Below are 18030 nucleotides of genomic sequence, written 5' to 3'. Positions count from 1 at the left end.
TAATGACCTTCTATATGATGTTTTCTGAAGTCTTTTATTCATTTGAATATTCAATGTGTCTATTCCTTTGAATTTTCTATGTAGATAATCATATAGTTAACAAATACTATCTATTTCTTTGCAGTCTTCATATCTCATTTTCATTTTGACATCCATAGCTCTGGCTCTTTTTCATTTTGATATTCACTGCAGATGTAGGTGGTAGTGGTGACAGCATATGTCAACGACTTGTCACTGCCGTGAATGGCAGAGCTTCTGACATTTCACATTTATGTATGCTTGCTGCCGATTTTAGGAAACGGAAGTTCCTTTTAATGTTAGTTTGCTAAACATTGTTAATTTGTACTTACACAGAATTCATTTCAGAGCCTTTTCCTGTACCCATTGTCGTGACTGAATGTTTTTTTCTAGTCTATCTTGTATGCAGGGAATTAGAATTGAATTTTTTTCTAACATTTAATCGTATTTTTATTCCATGCATACAGGCGGCTTGTTCGTTTAATCCACTGTTGTGTTGGATATGTGATTATCTGTTTATGACATTTGCTGCGATATGTGTGAACACTTGCCTCACAAATTCTTTTCATGAGCGCTCGGGTGCCTTCATCTGTTTATGAATCTAGGAGAGCGAGCCTGGGAGAATGAGTTAAACAATTGCCCATTTTGGGTGCATTGGAAGGGGTGAGATAAGATGGTGATTCATTTTCCCTTGCCACTTGGCTGAACTGGCCTCCAAAATTTCCTGTCCTGGAATATTTGAGGGTAGATTGAACTTTGAATACACTTTCAGTTTGTGGAAGTACCATTGGTTTTATCCATTCACCTCTTCAAGGACATCTTGGTTGGTGATTATGAATAAACTACTATATACATTCGTGTACATGATTTTCCATGTGAGAACCAAAGTTTCCAATTCACTTAGGTAAAACCTAGGAGTACGACTGATGGATCTAAAGGTAAGTCTATGTTTTACTACATAGGAAAGGGCCAAAAGGCCTTCTAGAGTGAATGAAACATTTTTCTTGTATACCAGCTATGAATGAGAATTCCACATCCTCTCCAGAATTTGATATTCTCAGGTATTTGAATTGTATCCATTGTAATAGGTGGATAGAGGAATCTTAGTGCTGTTGACATTTGCATTATTAGTGAATAATTGTGGTGATCATCTTTTCATGTGTGTATCTTCATTGGTGAATGTATGTGTATTTCTGCGTGTCTTCATTGGTGAATGTCTTCAAATCATTTACATCTTTAGTTGGATTCTTTGTTTTCAAAGGTTGAATGTTAAAAGTTTGGTATTTACTCAGCATATGAGTTCTTTATCGGACATCAGATTACTAATATTTTCTCTCCATCTATATAGTTTTTTCCATTCCTATAACAGTTTTTTTTTTTTTTTTTTTTTTGGAGATGGAGTCTCACTCTGTCGCCCAGCCTGGAGTGCAGTGGCGTGATCTCCACTCACTGCAATCTCTGCCCTCTGAGTTCAAGCGATTCTCCTGCCTCAGCCTCCCGAGTAGCTGGGATTACAGGTGCCTGCCAACGTGCCCGGCTAATTTTTGTATTTTTAGTAGAGACAGGATTTCACCATCTTGGCCAGGCTGGTCTTGAACTCCTGACCTCGTGGTCCACCTGCCTCAGTCTCCCAAAGTGCTGGGATGACAGGTGTGAGCCACCGTGCCCGGCTGAGATTCACAGGAAAACCATGATCGGAGGGGTGTAAGTTTGTAGGAAAGAGGTTTTTAAGTGGCAGCATCTTTGCATGATTCAAACTCTGGAGGCATATGTATAAAGTCCAAGAAACACATGAGAAAATTGTACTTCTTGGAAACTACGGAGCTCACAAATGATGAAATGTGATTCACACCGATTTGTAAATGAGCACCCATTTGTAAGTGAGCAGGCCGAGACAGGGAGATCCACCTGCAGACCATGGCTGGACTCTGGATTAATCCATTCCCATGTCTGCATTCTCTTATGGCCTCTTCCCACGTCTCCCAGGACTCTGCCACCTACTGTCAAATTAAAAATCACAGGCAGGGATACCTCTGGGTTCTGGTGTGTGGGTGTTGGGGCTCTCTGCATGCCCTGATTTCAGAGCTCTTTTGATGTCTGTGCCCAGTTGTCTCTACGGTAAGAACTTGAATCTATTTCCTCTGATCATTCAGTCAAAGAGGTTTGTCGATGATAGCATGTGTTCTAAGATGAACACCCCAAGTGACCAGAAAAGGCTGCTTCCTAAGTTAAAACATGACATGACATCTTTTAAATTAATTTTTGACTCCAAAAGAAAGAAGGAGAAGGAAGGAAAGGAGGGAAAGAGAGAGAGAGAGAGATGGAAGGAAGGAAGGCAGGAAGGAAGGAAGGAAGGAAAGAAGGAAGGAAGGAAGAAGGAAGGAAGGAAGCAGAGAGAGAGAGAGAGAGAGAAAGAGAAAGAAAAAAGGAAAGGAAAGGAAAGTAGGAAGGAAGGAAAACAAGAAAGAAAAAGTGGGAGCATAGTGGAGGAATCAAGGAAGGAAATAAAAAACCCCACCGGATCCAGTACAGACATAAAAGCCAAACGTAAATCCTGTCCACCAGACACTAATGAGCACCCTCTAAACTGCAAACCCGTAGGACTCCTTGGTAGTATGTGTAACCTCCACAACTATCAAGGGCACTTTTTAACCCAATGAAAAAGCCAGACGTGATCTCATCTGTATGTAAAGTGAAGATCCTGTTATATAAAGGCACTGCCATGACAAGGAATGGCCAGCAACACAGTGTCATTGTGAACCCTCGGCCAGCAATGCTAGCAGCACAACTGGCACTCAGCGAGCAACTCCAGGTAATTTTTTTTTTTTTTTTTGAGACGGAGTCTTGCTCTGTCGCCCAGGCTGGAGTGCAGTGGCGCGATCTCGGCTCGCTGCACGCTCCGTCTCCCAGGTTCATGCCATTCTCCTGCCTCAGCCTCCCGAGCAGCTGGGACTACAGGCGCCCACCACCACGCCTGGCTAATTTTTTGTATTTTTAGCATAGACATGGTTTCACCGTGTTAGCCAGGACGGTCTCGATCTCCTGAGCTCGTGATCCGCCCGCCTCAGCCTCCCAAAGTGCTGGGATTACAGGCGTGAGCCACTGCGCCCGGCCGGCTCCAGGTAATTTTTAATGAGCAGAGGCAGGATGTCTGAGGGGCTTCCTAAAACCCAGCACCTGCTCGAGTATCTCCTGGGCACTTTTCCAGGGAGGCGTGTTAGGCTGAAGCCTCTATCATGCAAGCCAAAGATGTCGGAGGGGGGTACTCAACTGCAAAGAAAGAAAAAGGACGGAGACCACGAAGACTTTTTTGTGCAGTCAGAAAATTACTCATTCTCTGACACATTTATTGACCAGCACATATTCTGCCCAAATGCTCGCCTCTATGTGCTCTGGTCTGCGTAGTCTGGGTACGCCTGGGGCCCATCGCTAGCTGGCATGTACTGTGACGTGTGGTGGCTGTGGGGGCAATGGTGGTGCAGAGCTGGGGGATGGGGGAACATGGCCATGGAGGCAGCAGGCTGTGCAGTCCCAGCAGCCACTAGGGTCACCGGTACCCAGAGATGGCAAAAGGGCAGCACGCCGGGTGCAGGAAGTCCTGTGGTGTCCATGACAAGGGTACTAGGGGAAGCTGTGGGAAGGGCCACCACAGGCCCATAAGAATTCATCTGAGTGGGAGATCCAGGGACATAGAGGAAGGGCAGCGCTGCAGGCTCAGGGACAGCGGCCACCAGAGTGACGTGAGCCTGGCTGCCCTCTGACCACTCGCCGGCCGGCTGGGTCGCTGGAGCGTTGTCACTCGCCACGGTGGGATCGGGCACCGTCACAGGAGTTGCTGGTGGAGCAGAGCCACTCCTGATTTGGGTGTTGGGACCGGCCGGTTCCTGGTGTTGTGGTGTGACCTGGTCATTCTCATTCGGAGACGTGTGATCTTGTTGCTCAGGGTCTGCTGGTGCCAGACAGGATCCAGCAGCTTCTGGCTCGTCCTCTTCCTGATGTCTGGGTGCAGACTTGACGCCCACTCTTCTCTTCATCCTCACGAGGAGGTGAGGGGCGTCTCTTTGAAAGTAAGGATGGCAGTAGAACTCTAACTGTAAGTCAAAGTTTAAATAAACAAAAGGAAACTGCAAGTCACAAGGATGGACTACAACTACCAACCATCTACGCCCCTGTGCAAGAGAACTCTACTGGCCCAGGAGGCCTTTCTGGAAAAGGTCCCAGTCCCCAAAGGAAGCTGGCGACTCGCGTTCACATCGTCAAGGTTTACCAAGTTGTGGCGGGCCTTTCCGTCTTGGAAAAAGCCTCAAAATGGCAGATTAGGGTGTCCACGGCCGGTGGAAAGGGTCTTTGAAGTTGCAGACCAGGAGGGAAGAAGATTCTGGGCCTCCCCCATGCAGTGGCAGCTGGCAACAGAATGCACCCCGGCTGGGCTGGAGGCCCTGGGCACTGGCTCTTCCACACCAGGGGCCCACCTACTAAGGGCAGCAGGAGCATCTGCACCTCCTGCGCCAGGCGCCCTTCAGCGCTTCAACTTGAGCACTTCTCCAGACACCAGCTAGGGTGACAGTGGTACAAATACCAGACTCCCCTGGCCTGCTCACCTCACAGGGTGAAGCGCTATGGAGTCAGCGGGACACAGCCACCACCAGACGACATGACTGGCCCCAGGCAGGAGGACATGCAGATACGGCTACTTAGCACCTGTGATATTTTACACACTCGAGAGGGGCCGGCACCATTCTCAGCCCTCTCCCCACATTCACTTTTAGTTCATGTCACCTCCACCCAGAGGGGGACACAGGCCCACAGCGATGGCCCCACACCCTGCCTGAGGTCACCCACTTCCCAGGAGGCAGTCTTGGGACTTCCACCCGACCAGGCCCCAGAGCCCACCGACTTAACCCCTCCAGAGGCTTGTTGTTCATTACCTTATTCAAGATGGAGCCCAGCCTTTTTGCGGAGACAATGCGGGTGAAGGTCCTGAAAGTGCATTGACGCCGTTTTCGGAAGCCGTACAAGTTTAGCTGGCGGAAGAAGCTGGTTATCGAATTTGTGGCAAACACTTTGTGTGCGACGTCCCTTTTGAGAATCTCCTTTTCAAAGAGTTTTTGATTGATCACTATACAAGCCCCACTGTCATCCCACCAGATGGACAAAAACTGGTTGCTGCTGACCAGTCTCCACAGTTTCTGCGGAAAGGGGAGGGAGAGGAGATTATCTTCTCCCTGGGGCGGGTCGTCACCGTCAGGGTGTGGCCTTCTGAACGAAGCTTCCTGGGCCAGAGGTTGGAAAGCGATTTCTTCTGTCAGCAGCCTGAAGTTAGGGCTCCCAGTGGACACTGGGTCATCCCAGGCAGGGGAAGGATCTGCTGGGTGAAGGTAGGTCTCTGAGTGCAATTGGGGAGGAAAAGGCACCCTTTCCAAGCCATGACCCTGTCCTCTCGAATGTCTTTCCTCACAGCGAGCCATACTCAATGATGGCTTGTTCTCCATCTGGCAAACTTGCTAGTGCAGTGTGGCCAGCAGCACCCCTTGGCAGTCATGTAACCAGCCCCACGACATCATAAAGGGGCTCTGACTGCGGGGGGTGGGGGGGGGTGGCATCTCCACACACCCAGCAAGTTATGTAATAAAGGGCCAAGGCAGACAAGTAGCTGCCCATCTGCATGTGCACATTCTGGTCCTCACAGTCATTTCAATGGGAAAGATGACACTAGTGCACAAGAGTGCCGAGGGGCCCTGCCACACCTTAGATGCAGACCTGGAGCAGTCCCCTTGTCCTAGAGCTCCTGAGCCAGACAGAACTACAGCAAAGCCCTGGCTCAGGAAGGTCAGAGCTCACCGTCTGAGTCATGGGCCCACAGACCCCAGCACATGACTGACACTTTGAAGCACAGAACAAAGGGTAGGACGGTGCCCATGGGTCAGGCTGTAGCCACGCCACCCTTTCCACCCTGTCCTAGCCAGAGGCAGCAATGTGCTCCATACAGATCCTCCTAACACATCCACACTATCGGTCCCCAGCACGCAGATGCCCGACAGCCACTCAGGCAAATGGCTTAGCTGACTGCCCCACCACACACCGTCGCCATGCAGTCCAGTGGGGAGTCGGAGGCAGCCTTCTTCCTGCCTCTCCTCGGCCTGCACGTGTCCTCCCACCAAGCAGAGACACCCTTCTACACCCCGGGTCTCTGCGGTCACGTCGTGGTGGGGCATGCAGCTGTTGGCCTTCCAACATGTTTTGTTTTCCTTGGCCAGTGTCTCCAGAGAAACGCACGTGGGTTTGTGTCCAGCGGTCCATCTCTGCAACAGTTGTTCCTTTGGGATTGGATGCTAGGAGGTCACGGGAGAGGTGTCCATCCAAAGCAGTGTCTGTGTCACACACTGTCCCCACACACAGGGCCACCTCTGCACAGACTCCCCCGACTCGATTCTGGGCACAGAGCTCAGTGACCCTCCAGAGACTGCCACGAACCGGTGATGCCTCCACGCTTGAGACATCCTGACCGCAGGGCCCAAGACGCACTGGCTCAGGGGGTGACAGTGAGGGGTCTGCAAACAGACTGCTGATGCTGGTGTCTCAACCTGGCCGCTGCCGAGCTGTGTGACTTGGGCACGTCACTTAACCTCTCTCGGCCTCTGTCTCCTCCCGGGGATAAGAGTAGTAGCACCTGCTTCCCGGGGCTGTGAGGATCCAGTGGGACGTATAGGAACCAGCAAGGCACCGGCAGTTGGGTCACAGCTACTGTTGTCACTTCACAAGGCATTTTCTTGAACAGCAAGTCGGAAATCTCATGAGCCTAGGGCAGAATCCACCTGTGGCCTCTGGTTACAACCCACAGGACTGAAAATCCTTCCAGCCACAGCAACTGGTGGATTTCCTGGTCAATTGCCGCAAGTCATGAGCTGAACCCCACTTGAGTTTCAGTTCAGGCAGAACTCTAGAGACGGCCAGGGCGAGCTAGACAGCAATTGCAGAGCCTTTTGTTGCAGCGTGAGCAGTCCTCAGCTGTTGACATCACTGGGGAGCAAACCAGGACCAGGAGCGGTAAAAGGACAGTGTCTGCTGCAGATTGTCGTAGCACCCAAGGAACAGTCCAGAAAGCCTCCTAAGCAGTAACAAGTGTGGCATGGTGTAGCCCAGCCAACAGTGGCATCTGCGAGGCGTCCCCTCCTTCCTGCAACTACCCCGTATACCCTGGGACCTGTGCACTGAAGGACTCATTCTAAAGGCTGTGCCCCTGCAGCCGCCAGCCTCACTCGGCTGCCTGTGCCAGCTAGAGATTTCTTTCCTCTGAGGCTGGCTGAGAGGACCATTCCAGTTTCCTGGGCCATCCAGCAAATAAGATACACATCATGCACGTGTAAAACGAGGAACCGGTTTATTGAACAGCTTAAGAGAGCAAAAATAGTGGCTTTCACTACATTTTTTACACACTGAGCAGGAAAGGCTAAGCCATCCCGTTCCCCCGTACCCCAAAGAGAACAGGGCTTGCTGGAGGCCAGTGCCAGGGGCGGAGTCGTGTTCGCAGCAGACTTGAATTAACCCCATGTAGGCCGGCGAGCAGTTGCCCGCGTGAAAACGCCACACTCTTCTCCTGGCTGAGACGATCAAAGCTCTTTTTTTTACCCTCTTTTCAGCAAAGTACCTATTTGTTTTCAGGCAGGAGGATGTTAAACTTGCAGCCTCTGACACACGGCGGAACCTGCAGTGCTTGGAGAAACGGCACGCACATGTGAAAACATCGTGCCTACCCCAAAGCCTTCTTGTTGCTGGCAGGAGGGAAGCTTGAGACTTTCCCACGCATAGTCGTCACCCGCGTGGCCGTTTCTGCCCTCAGCAACATTCTCTAGTGTTCCGGCTTCAAGCAGCGCTTGTCAGGTTTGAAGCTAGCCACTATTCTGAGAACGTCAGAAAAGCATGGACCATCTCTTGCTTGGCATTGCTGTTCTGGCAGTAGCAGCTACTACGTACCTGCACGAGTTCCAGAGCAGAAGTGGCAATGTCCCATGAAGGCGTGGCACTCCACTGGGGCAGGGTGGGTGTGCCACGGGCGTCCACTTCTGCAGCAGAAGGCATGTGCCTACAGCACAAGCTTGTAAAAAAAATACTTGAACAGAATATGCTGTACAGGACTAGGGGTTAACACCGCATATGAAGATGCTAAAACATTTGTATAAATACTCTGTATACAAGCATGGAGTCACTCCCGTAGAAAGGGCTCATCGGTGAGGCTATGAAAAACTGCTGTCAGCATGCCCAAAGAGAAACTACTTCCACAGTAGGAACAGAAAAAAGGACTGTGCTGTGTCTAAACACGTGGTGCATCAGAGACATAGTTACAGTTCCTACTGACTGCCCCAGCCACGACCTGGGAGTGCTGAGGACCTGGGAGTGCTGAGCGAGCTGCAGGAGGTCAGCCCTGTGGAGAAATACATTTCTAAACAATACTTTTGATTGGGATTTCAGCACCGTGTAGACAGATGTTCCTTCCGGGGGCCTGGCAAGCAGCCATCCCCCAGTGGGTCTGACGGGGAAGAGGGGTACCTGGAGCCCCTCCCAGACAGATGGAAATCCCACCCCTGTTCTCACACTCTTCCTGGCATCCGCATCTGCTGGCACACAGCCCCGTCACCTGCCACTTCCACGTCCCGTCGTGGTGAGTGGCTGATAGGCGCTGGATGCAAACAAGGCATGAGATGGACGTACCTGGAAACCCAGCTCCAGTTCTGGTTCTGGTCTGCGGGGTGAACGAGGAGGCAGAGGAAGGCGGAGAGAGTGTGTCCCAGTCCACTTAAGCTCTGTCCCCGGAAGTGGCATCTAATCTGGCATTTCGATATTTAATTTGGGAGGTGGGAGCACATACTTCCCAGGACTCTGGGTAATGACCACTCTGGCCTTCTTTCGAAACATGGGTGCGATTTTAGGAGGCTCCGGAACTGGGGTCTCCTCGGTTTCTTCATTATCTTCGTGATGGAGCTCATAGGAAATGTTTCCATATTCTCGTAGAAATGGGAAGATTTCAAGCAGAAACTGACAGAAATCTTTGCGGATACCAAACCACCCTGAAAAATAAGAATGTTTTATTTCACACACGAGGCTCAACTGACCTTCCTGTTAACTTTCTTTCCATAACAAGAAGTTTCACTCCTACAATGTCATAACATACTTTATCCAGACTCCTGAGTCACAAAGCCTGAACAGGGCTTGAGTACCCAAAATGGGGAAGAAGTGCAAATGCTAGCTCTGTGGTGCTCGGAGTGGGGTTCCCGGACCGGCAGGGACAGCGTCCCCGGGGCTTAGTTAGGGATGCCATTCTCCGGCCCCAGCCCAGACCTCCAGAAACTGAGTCGGGCTAGGGTGGGCTCCAGCGGTCCCCTTTTCCTGGCCCTTTTGGGATTCTGCTGGGTGCCCAAGTTTCAGAACTATTGCTCTAGTGAGTCTCAAAATATCTGTTGTGAGTAGACTATGGTGTCTTCCGCTAATCTTCTCCAGCCAGGATAAGCTCATGGATGACAGTGCAACCCAAGAACAAGATTTCTGTCACCCTCTAGAATCCGCGAGGGCGGTAGTCATGCGTGGGTCCTGGGCAGGAGGGGGCCTGAACTCATGGAGCCACCTTAAAGCCACTTTCCCAGTCCCGCTATTCCTCTCTGTAGGCTACTGGAGTGTCAGCTCTGTGCAAGCCCTCCCTGCTCCCGGGGGGCGCAGAGGCACAAACAGCAAGCATAGCCTGGGCTGCTGGGCTGCAGTGAGGCCCTGCCCCCATACCCACTGGCTTTCGGAAGGGCAATGCTCTGGGCTTCCATGCCATGGAGCTCACAGCCTTGCCAGGAAGGCACCCTCTGCAGAGATCATTTTGGAAGTGTCTGCCTCAGCAAGCAGGTGGAGGGGAATAGAGTGTTAGCAAGGCAAGATAGGCAAGACTCGGGTGATGGCAGCAAGGATATGGGGGAGGCAGAGGGGCCAACAGGGACCTAGGATGAATCCCAGGTTTGGGTGGGAGATGTGGATTTTCCATCAAACCCTCCCGGGCCTGGGAAGAATCTGTCTTGATCCCCATTTTGCAGAGGAGGGAACGGGATCTCTGAGAGGTTGCCTGCCTTGTCTGGTTCTACCTCAAATGGCAATGTGCACTGCGAGAAAAGTCCCGGTGCAGGCCAGCAGAACACCAGAGTTATGGCATGCCCTTCCCTTAGAAGGTCCCAGAATTTCCTCAGCCCTCACTTTCCCACACAAACTTCTAAATTGGGGCCCTCGGGGACTCATCCCTTCCTAGACTTCTATCCGCCCCCCACCCCCTGGTCCCACCCCAGACACACACCAAGGACTTCTGAAATGTTGAGTACATACAGTGGTTTCCTCCCTTCTGTCCAAATGTGGTTGCCATCAGCGTGATCAAGGAGAGCCAAAGGGGCACAAAGATCGGGATGCAGGAGAAGGCGTTGTGGCCATCCAGTTTGTGCACCAGCAGAATCTAAAGAAAGAGACATAGTCCCGGTAGAGCCAGCACCAAAAATGGACAGAGGCGGAAGCCAGACCTCATTAGGCAGTTCCTCCCCACCACCCCACCCCCGCGTGTGCTCCCACGAAAGGGAACATCAGCACCGCCAGAAAAAGGCAGGAAACCACCTATCACTGGGGAAAGCTCGAAATGAGCTTTTATGTCCCTCTTCAGAGCTCGGCAATAGCCTATCCACTTGAAAAGTTCCCAATGCCAGCAGTTTTATGGCAAACTCCTCCCGGTGTTTGTTCTAAGGAGTCAACGGCTCCCATTCGAGAATTCTCCACGTGACTCCAATACACAAATCTGACATCCAACTCTGCTTTTCCAAAAGTGGAAACTGGAGCCATACAGAGGCACCATGGCTAAAAAGGTGCAGTCTTCTCCCTGCCAGCCCCACGCGCTGTCCCCAAGAGAAAGGAAGGATGCTCTCCTTTCACCGAAGCTCCCTCTCGGAGACGGCCGTGTTCTCTCCCTTCTCCTGGAGTGGGCTCACTGTGAGCTCAAGGGACAGAGGCTGCCTTTCTAGGGGTGCAGAATCCTGTCAGGGGAAGCGCAAGCTTCAGGGGCTGAAGAGGCTTCCCGTAGAATGCTTACCTCAAATGTAAGAAAGGGCACGATGATGGTCATCCAGCTCAGGGCCATGGCTATATGTGTCCTGCGCTGCTCCGCAATCACATCCACAGAGCGCAAGAACAAGACGGACCACACGATGTAGTAGAGGACCACCAGGCACAGAAAGGACATGAGAATCCACAGCGGGACACACACAACCTGGGGGTGGGTGAGAGAACAGCGAGAGAAAGTCTCTTTGGAGCTTCCAACCTGGCCTCTGATGGAAGGCATCTTTAGCACCTTGCTGTTAAGGCGGTCCTTCCCGTGAGCCGAATAAGGACCATTCCATCTCCCAGGACTGCTGGGAGCATCGCTCAGGACTGAAAAGGTATGGTATGTTCACTATGGGGCCTGCTGCCACCAAGGGACACACACACTCAGTGAGTCATCAGTCCCTCTTCCTTTGGGTGACAGCCAGCCCTGCATCTGGCTCCGCAGCCTCTACTCTTCCAGAGGCCCGCCCTCCCACACTGTCTCAGGCTCCCCTAGGTTCTGCTGCCATCACAGCTTCCCGGGAAACGGGACACAGCTGTCACCCTGTGCACACACACAAGATCTCACCCCAACAGACTCTCTTCACAGGCAACATTCCCACAACCTGCTGGGGGTACTTTGGCAACACAAATGGGAACGGGCTCCCCAGAAAGTGTGGCTGCCTGGGCTCCTAAGGATCCCTAACCTCACCCCTACCAAGTTAGTGAACTTGGCGGGTTGATGCTGGATACAGGTTGATGCTGGATACGTAGTGCTGCCGGGTCCCCGCCTCCGTGACAAGGGGGCATTCCAAGTATATCGCTGTCGTACCAGGTAGACCTTGTCTCATCCACACACAAGCCCAGAGGATGAGTTCTGGGGGCGCCACTTGGCCAGGCTCCCCTGTGACACGTCTTTGCCCTCCTGCCCTGCCCCCTGGGACGACACTCCTCCGTTCTCCCTTTTTATTAATTATCTATCATACAGTAGGAAAAGTGACTGTCTTCCTTTGGTGTGATTTCCCTCTTCACACAAGTGTAGATTCGCACAGCCGTAGACAGGATGCAGAAGAGGTCTGTCACCCTGCAAAACTCTCCGTGCTGTCCCTTCACTATCACACCGTCCCACCATTAGCCCCGGCAAACACTGATCTGTTCTCCGTCACTGTACTTTTGTCTCTGCTGGAACTTTATGTAGATGGCATCGCGAGACAAGTAACCTGTTGAGACTGGCTTCCCGCCATCCACATAATGTCTGTAATGAGATTTGTCCAAGTTGTTCCCTCCCAGTATCCACAGGTCGTTCCCTCTCAGTTCTGAGTGGTATTCCATTGTATGGATGCCTACAGTTTATCTGACTGTCTGCTGAGGGTGGTTTTTGAAAACCAAACAAGGCCGCTATCCAAAATGCAAACAAGACTGCTACAAACACTGGTGTGTGGGTTTCTACCAGGCTGCGCGCTTTCACTTCTCTGGGATAAATCTTATACCCAGGAGTGGGGCAGCCAAGTTCCACGGTAAGTGCGCTTTTAACTGCATCGGAGATGGCCAAACCATTTTCTACAGCGCCGGTACCACCTGCCTTCCCGCCAGTAACACTGGAGTGTCCCAGTTCCTCTGCATCCTCCCAGGCACGTGGCCTTGTCAGTGTTGTTGAGTTTCACCATTCTGAAGCCATGTGTTTCGGGCCCTTATCCTGGTTGTAGTTTGCCTTCCGTAACCTGTAATGACGTTGAGCATCTTTTCCTGTGCTGTTTCCCCATGCATATATCCCCTTCGCAAATTGTCAACTCTTTTGCCAATTTTTAGGTGTTTCTTTTTGCAGTTTTGAGTTTTTAAGAGTTCTCTGTATGTTGTGGGTGCAAGTCAATGTTTTGATGTGTGCTTTGCAAATATTTTCTCCCAGTCTGTGGCCTGTCTTTATTTTATTTTATTTTTGAGGAAGTCCAAATTTATTTATTTATTTGGTTCTAGGACTGGGGCATGGAAAATACAAGGGGAGCTTAGCATTTTGTGGTGCCAGAAAATAAAGAAGTGCTTAAGAAATGATGCAGTATATAAAAAGGGCACAGGAGCTTCCAAAGACTAAAAGGGCTCCCAAAAGCTGGAAAATTTGAGCAACAATATAAATAATGATGGTACTGAATTATAAGCAATAGAAGAAAAGAACAATTTAGATTTTTCTCAGATATGAGCATGGATTATCTCTTCATTTATTTAGATGTTTTCAAATTTTTCTGTCATATTTTGTAGTTTTCAGTGTACAGGTCTTACAAATTTTTCATTAAATGTATTCCAAAGTACTTTATGTTTTGCTATTCATAAAGCACTTGCTTTTTGTCATTTTCATGTGTTTGCTGTTAGTATAGAGCTACAGTATTAATTTCTTTGTATTAAAAGTGTATCTTATAACCGTGGTATATCCACTTATTAATTGCAGTTTTCCTTTTTTCTTTGTAGAATCCTTAGGATTTTCCACACTGATCATCATGTTGTTTGCAGTAAAGGCCATTGTATGTCTTCTTTTTCAATCATGTTTTTCATTTCTTTCTCTTACTCTATTGCAATAGTTTGAACCTCTAATAGAAAAAGTTGAGGAGAAGTATGAAATCCGTTATTTTTGCCTTGATCCTGACCTTAGATGGAAAGCATTCAGTATTTCGTCATTAAGCATATTCTTAGCTCTAGTTTTTTTGTAGATTTCCTTCAATGAATTGATAATGCTCACATATATTTTTAATTTGCTGAGAATTTTAAAAAATGAAATGTGTTGAAATTTTCAAATGATACTCTGCATTTAATGGTCATTAGATCTTCTTTGTTCTTACTGATTTTCTATTTTTTTCTAACAATTATAGGAATCTTATATAGGTCCTAAGTTTAGGTCTACATAAAGAAAGAATACCAGAGAAGAAATAAATAAAGGTAAAATAAAATGCTTTCTTATTCTTAACTGACCTAAAAGGTAACTATTTAAGTTAATAATAGTAACAATGTATCAGACAATTAGTGTATATGGATAAATGAAATAAATGATTGTAATGTTACAAGCAATGCAATGAAGGAACTGAGTATATACTCTTTTATAAGGTATCTATACTACATATGAAGCAGTATAGTGTTGTTTTATGGCATGTTATTGAAATATATATTATAAACTCTAAGACAAAGACTAATTTTTTAAAAAAGGTGTATTTTACATCTACTAAATGTTCTGTAAAGTGAAAGAAGACAGAAAAGGAAGAGGAATAAAGAAAAATAAAATCATAGAAAACAGTTACCTACATGGTAGATATTAATGCAATTACATTAATAATCTCTTTAAGTTTGAATGGTCTAAATATACCAATAAAAGACAGGTTGTCAGAATTAATAAAAAAATACTCAAGAACATGTTGTCTATAAGAAACCCATTTTAAATTATAAGGACTCACATAAGTTCAATGTAAGGAGGTTGAAAAAGGTATTCTAACACTGACAAAAGAAAGCTGGAATAGCTACATTAATTTCATATTTAGAGTCTCTAAAGTTAAAAAAACAGACAATATCAATTGCTGGCAAGGATGCTGAGCAAAAAGAATCACTCATTGCTGGTGGGAATGCAAATAGTACAGTCACTTTGGAAGACAGTTTGTGAGTTTCTTACAAAGCTGAACACAGTATTACCATGTGATTCAGAGAACACACCCCTAGGTATTAATCCAAGTAATTTGAAATTTTATTTCTACACAAAATCTTGCATATAAATTTGTATCATAGCTTATTTTATAATTGTCAATAATGGAATGAACTAAGTTGTTTTTCAGTAGGTGAATGGATAAACAAACTGTGGTACAACCATTTAATAGAACACTATTAATCAATAAAAAGAAAAGAGCTATCAAGCTATATTAGTCTGTTTTCATGCCGCTGATAAAGACACACCTGAGCCTGGGAAGAAAAAGAGGTTTAATTGGACTTACGGTTCCACATGGCTGGGGAGGCCTCAGAATCATGGCAGGAGGCAAAAGGCACTTCTTATATGGCAGTGGCAAGAGAAAAAAAATGAGGAAGAAGCAAAAGCGGAAACCCCTAATAAACCTGTCAGATCTCTTGAGTCTTATTCACGAGCACAAGAATAGCATGGGAAAGACCAGCTCCCATGATTTAGTTACCTCCCCCCTGGGTCCCTCCCACAACACATGGGAATTCTGGGAGACACAATTTAAGTTGAGATTTGGGTGGGGACACAGCCAAACCACATCACAAGCCATACAAAGACATGGATAAATATTAAATGCCTACCCCTAAGTGAAAAAAACCAGCCTGAAAAGTTTAGATGGTGTATGATGATACAATTTATTTGGCATTCTGGAAAAGGCGAAACTATAGAGACAGTAAAAAGATCAGTTGCTTCCAGGGGTTGGGTGGGTGAGGGGGAAGGATTGAATAGGGTAAGCACAGGGGATTTATTAGGGTGGTGAAGCTATCCTGTATGATACTGTAATGGTGAATATAACACTATGCATTTGTCAAAATGCTCAGAACAATTGTGACCCCTAATGTATGCAAATATAAAAAAATAATTTAGGAGGTATGAATATCCCAGGAAAGAATGGACAATATGACAAAACAGAATAACTATATTCCAAACATATGAAACAACCTCTTTAATGAATATCAAGAGAAAAGGTGCTGGCATAAGTAACTGTGGAAGTGAGTAGAGCCTGTAAGAATAAAGTTAGAAGGAACTCAACACTCCAGAAAAGAAGGGCCCTCCAGGATTCTGGCTGTTGCCGATTGTCAGCCCTACTATGACCCTTGCAAGAGGCTGGATGTGGCATGCTCTCACTTCTGCAGTGGGGTGAGAGTGGGGCTTCAGGGAGGTGAGGCCTTGGTCTGAAATGGAGAACTCAGATAATCAAGGGCTAGGTTTGGGATAGGAGTAAAATGAATGAAAATAGTGGTTTGGATGGAAAAGCAGCTGGGAGGGAGAGAATGAGTTGGTCTTTCACTCAGATTTCAAGATCTTTGAGCTGCATCCACATGGGGAAGACTCTTGCACACCCAAATTAAATAATAGGCCATCTCGGAGGGAAATTTTACTAACTTTTATTCACAAAGCTTCAATTTTGACTAATTTGGTATTATATGTTCTATTGAGCTGCATATTCTCTGAGATATTTCAGATAACAACAAAGTAATTCCCAAAGGAGATTATAGTAAGCTATGGTCTAAAAATAATATTTGAAAACTACCATTTATTAAATATTCAATATATGCCAGGCACTGTGTCAGGCGATTCAATACATTTCTTACAACAGTCTTACAAAAAAATGATCTAGCAAATAGAATCTTGTTGTCCCCTGTTCTTGGCTCTACGGAGACCTGATCATGGGTGGCCCTAAGTGTCAAGCTCACTTGTACCACAGGCAGGAAGTTAGGGAACCCCCAGGGAGATGGGGTCTTGGTGTAAAGGGCAGATGTCAGCTCATCTCAGGGATTGGGAGTCGAGGAATGGCAGGCCCCGGCAGGTGTAAAGATGAAAAACCCACAGGAGGACTTTGGAACACCCATCCCAGAACCAACAGGGCCAGCCTCTAGCTCTGGTTGGGGAGAAGCCCCTGCAGGAAGGTGTGGGTCTTCTCCCAGAGGTCACTACAATCACAGGTGCTGAAGACCCCCAGGAAGCACCTAGCCTGGGTCCCGCGGCCATTCTCTGCAAGGGGTGCAGTTGGCAAATGCTCAGAGGTGACAGAAACAGAGCATCTCCCACCCATCACTTCATCAAAGAGCTGGGAGCCAGGAGGAGGAGTCTCCTGAGTGAGAAGTGAGGGTCCACCCTCCCCACATAGAGGGGCCACAGAATCCAGCTCGGTCCCTCCTGTCAGCCCCGGAAGACCTTGGCAATGTTGTCCCCCGACCTCACACCTCCCCCTCACTGCCACTTCAGGGGACTCAGAGTCAGAGACTTGGTCTGAGGAGAGGAGACACCATCGGCAGAGGACGGAGCTCCAGGCTCTGCAAGGAATCAAGGTCAGAAACCTGAGGGAAGATTGAGGCACCTCCATGACCCCTGACCACATCTGCACCCCTCGCCACTACTCTTCCCCCCGCCCCCACCCCAGCAGAATCGAGTACTGCCACTGCTGTCAATCCAGGGAAGCTCCAGGCGTGGGGGCCAGATGTGACCTCCACTGGCTTCTGCCTCTGGGATCTGAGAGAAGAGAGGGCATCTCTCTGAGGGGTGTCTTGAGAGTGGCAGAGGGCAGCGGGCCCAGGCTCCGTGAGGAGGCAAGGTGAGAGCTGAGGGAGGACTGAGGAGGCCTCCTACCCAGATAGAGGGCCCCAAATAATCCAGCACCAACCCTGGAGCCAGCCCTGAAACAACAGGGGACCAAATTGTCAGGCTGAGACAATCCCCCACCTCAGTGCCCAAGGAGACTCTGGGAGTCAGATCTATGGTGTGACCCGGGCAGAGGCAGTTCCATAAAGGGTGGGGCCCCGGCCTTTCCAGACATCAACATCAGGACTCTGAGAAATTATGGAGAGGTTCCACCCCATCCTGATAGAGGGGCCGTAGAATCCATCCTTGTCCCTACAGTCAACGCAAAGGACCTCCTGGCTTGGTACTGCGGACTTGCACATTAGGGGGTCAGAGAGAAGTGATAGCCTGGTTCTGAGGGGCGGCTTGTGATCTGCTGAGGGCAGCGGGCCCAGGCTCTGTGAGGAGGCAAGATGAGACACTGAAGGAGGACTGAGGACGCTCCCTGCCCAGATAGAGGACCCCAGATAATCCAGCACCGCCTCTGCTGCCAGCCCTGGATCACCCCGCGGGGATGGAATTCTCAGGCTGGACCTTCCCCTCCTGCTGCACCCCCCACCCCCTTCTGCCCCCCGCCGCTTAAGCCTCAAGGGACTGTGGGGTCAGAGCTTGATGTC

General features: G+C 48.7%; 2 protein-coding genes across 2 annotated transcripts; both read right to left on the bottom strand.

Moving 5' to 3' along the window:
* Positions 1-3320: 3320 nt before the first annotated feature.
* On the bottom strand, positions 3321-6471 carry LOC129053093 (heat shock transcription factor, X-linked-like). Its single transcript, XM_054545171.1, has 2 exons — positions 4947-6471; positions 3321-4109 (listed from the first exon to the last, which is right to left on the bottom strand). The coding sequence occupies exons 1-2, from the start codon at positions 5508-5510 to the stop codon at positions 3402-3404; spliced, it is 1272 nt and encodes a 423-aa protein (XP_054401146.1). The 5' UTR covers positions 5511-6471; the 3' UTR covers positions 3321-3401.
* A 462-nt stretch (positions 6472-6933) lies between these two features.
* LOC100440565 (transmembrane protein 185A) lies at positions 6934-11295 on the bottom strand. The gene is made up of 3 exons (XM_054544200.2): positions 11120-11295; positions 10372-10495; positions 6934-9083 (listed from the first exon to the last, which is right to left on the bottom strand). Exons 1-3 carry the CDS (start codon positions 11267-11269, stop codon positions 8839-8841), a joined length of 519 nt encoding a protein of 172 aa, XP_054400175.2. The 5' UTR covers positions 11270-11295; the 3' UTR covers positions 6934-8838.
* Positions 11296-18030: the final 6735 nt, after the last annotated feature.

The sequence above is a fragment of the Pongo abelii genome, chromosome X (assembly GCF_028885655.2).
Source record: "Pongo abelii isolate AG06213 chromosome X, NHGRI_mPonAbe1-v2.0_pri, whole genome shotgun sequence".
Taxonomy (NCBI): domain Eukaryota; kingdom Metazoa; phylum Chordata; class Mammalia; order Primates; family Hominidae; genus Pongo; species Pongo abelii.
This window is presented reverse-complemented; position numbering and strand designations above follow the sequence as displayed.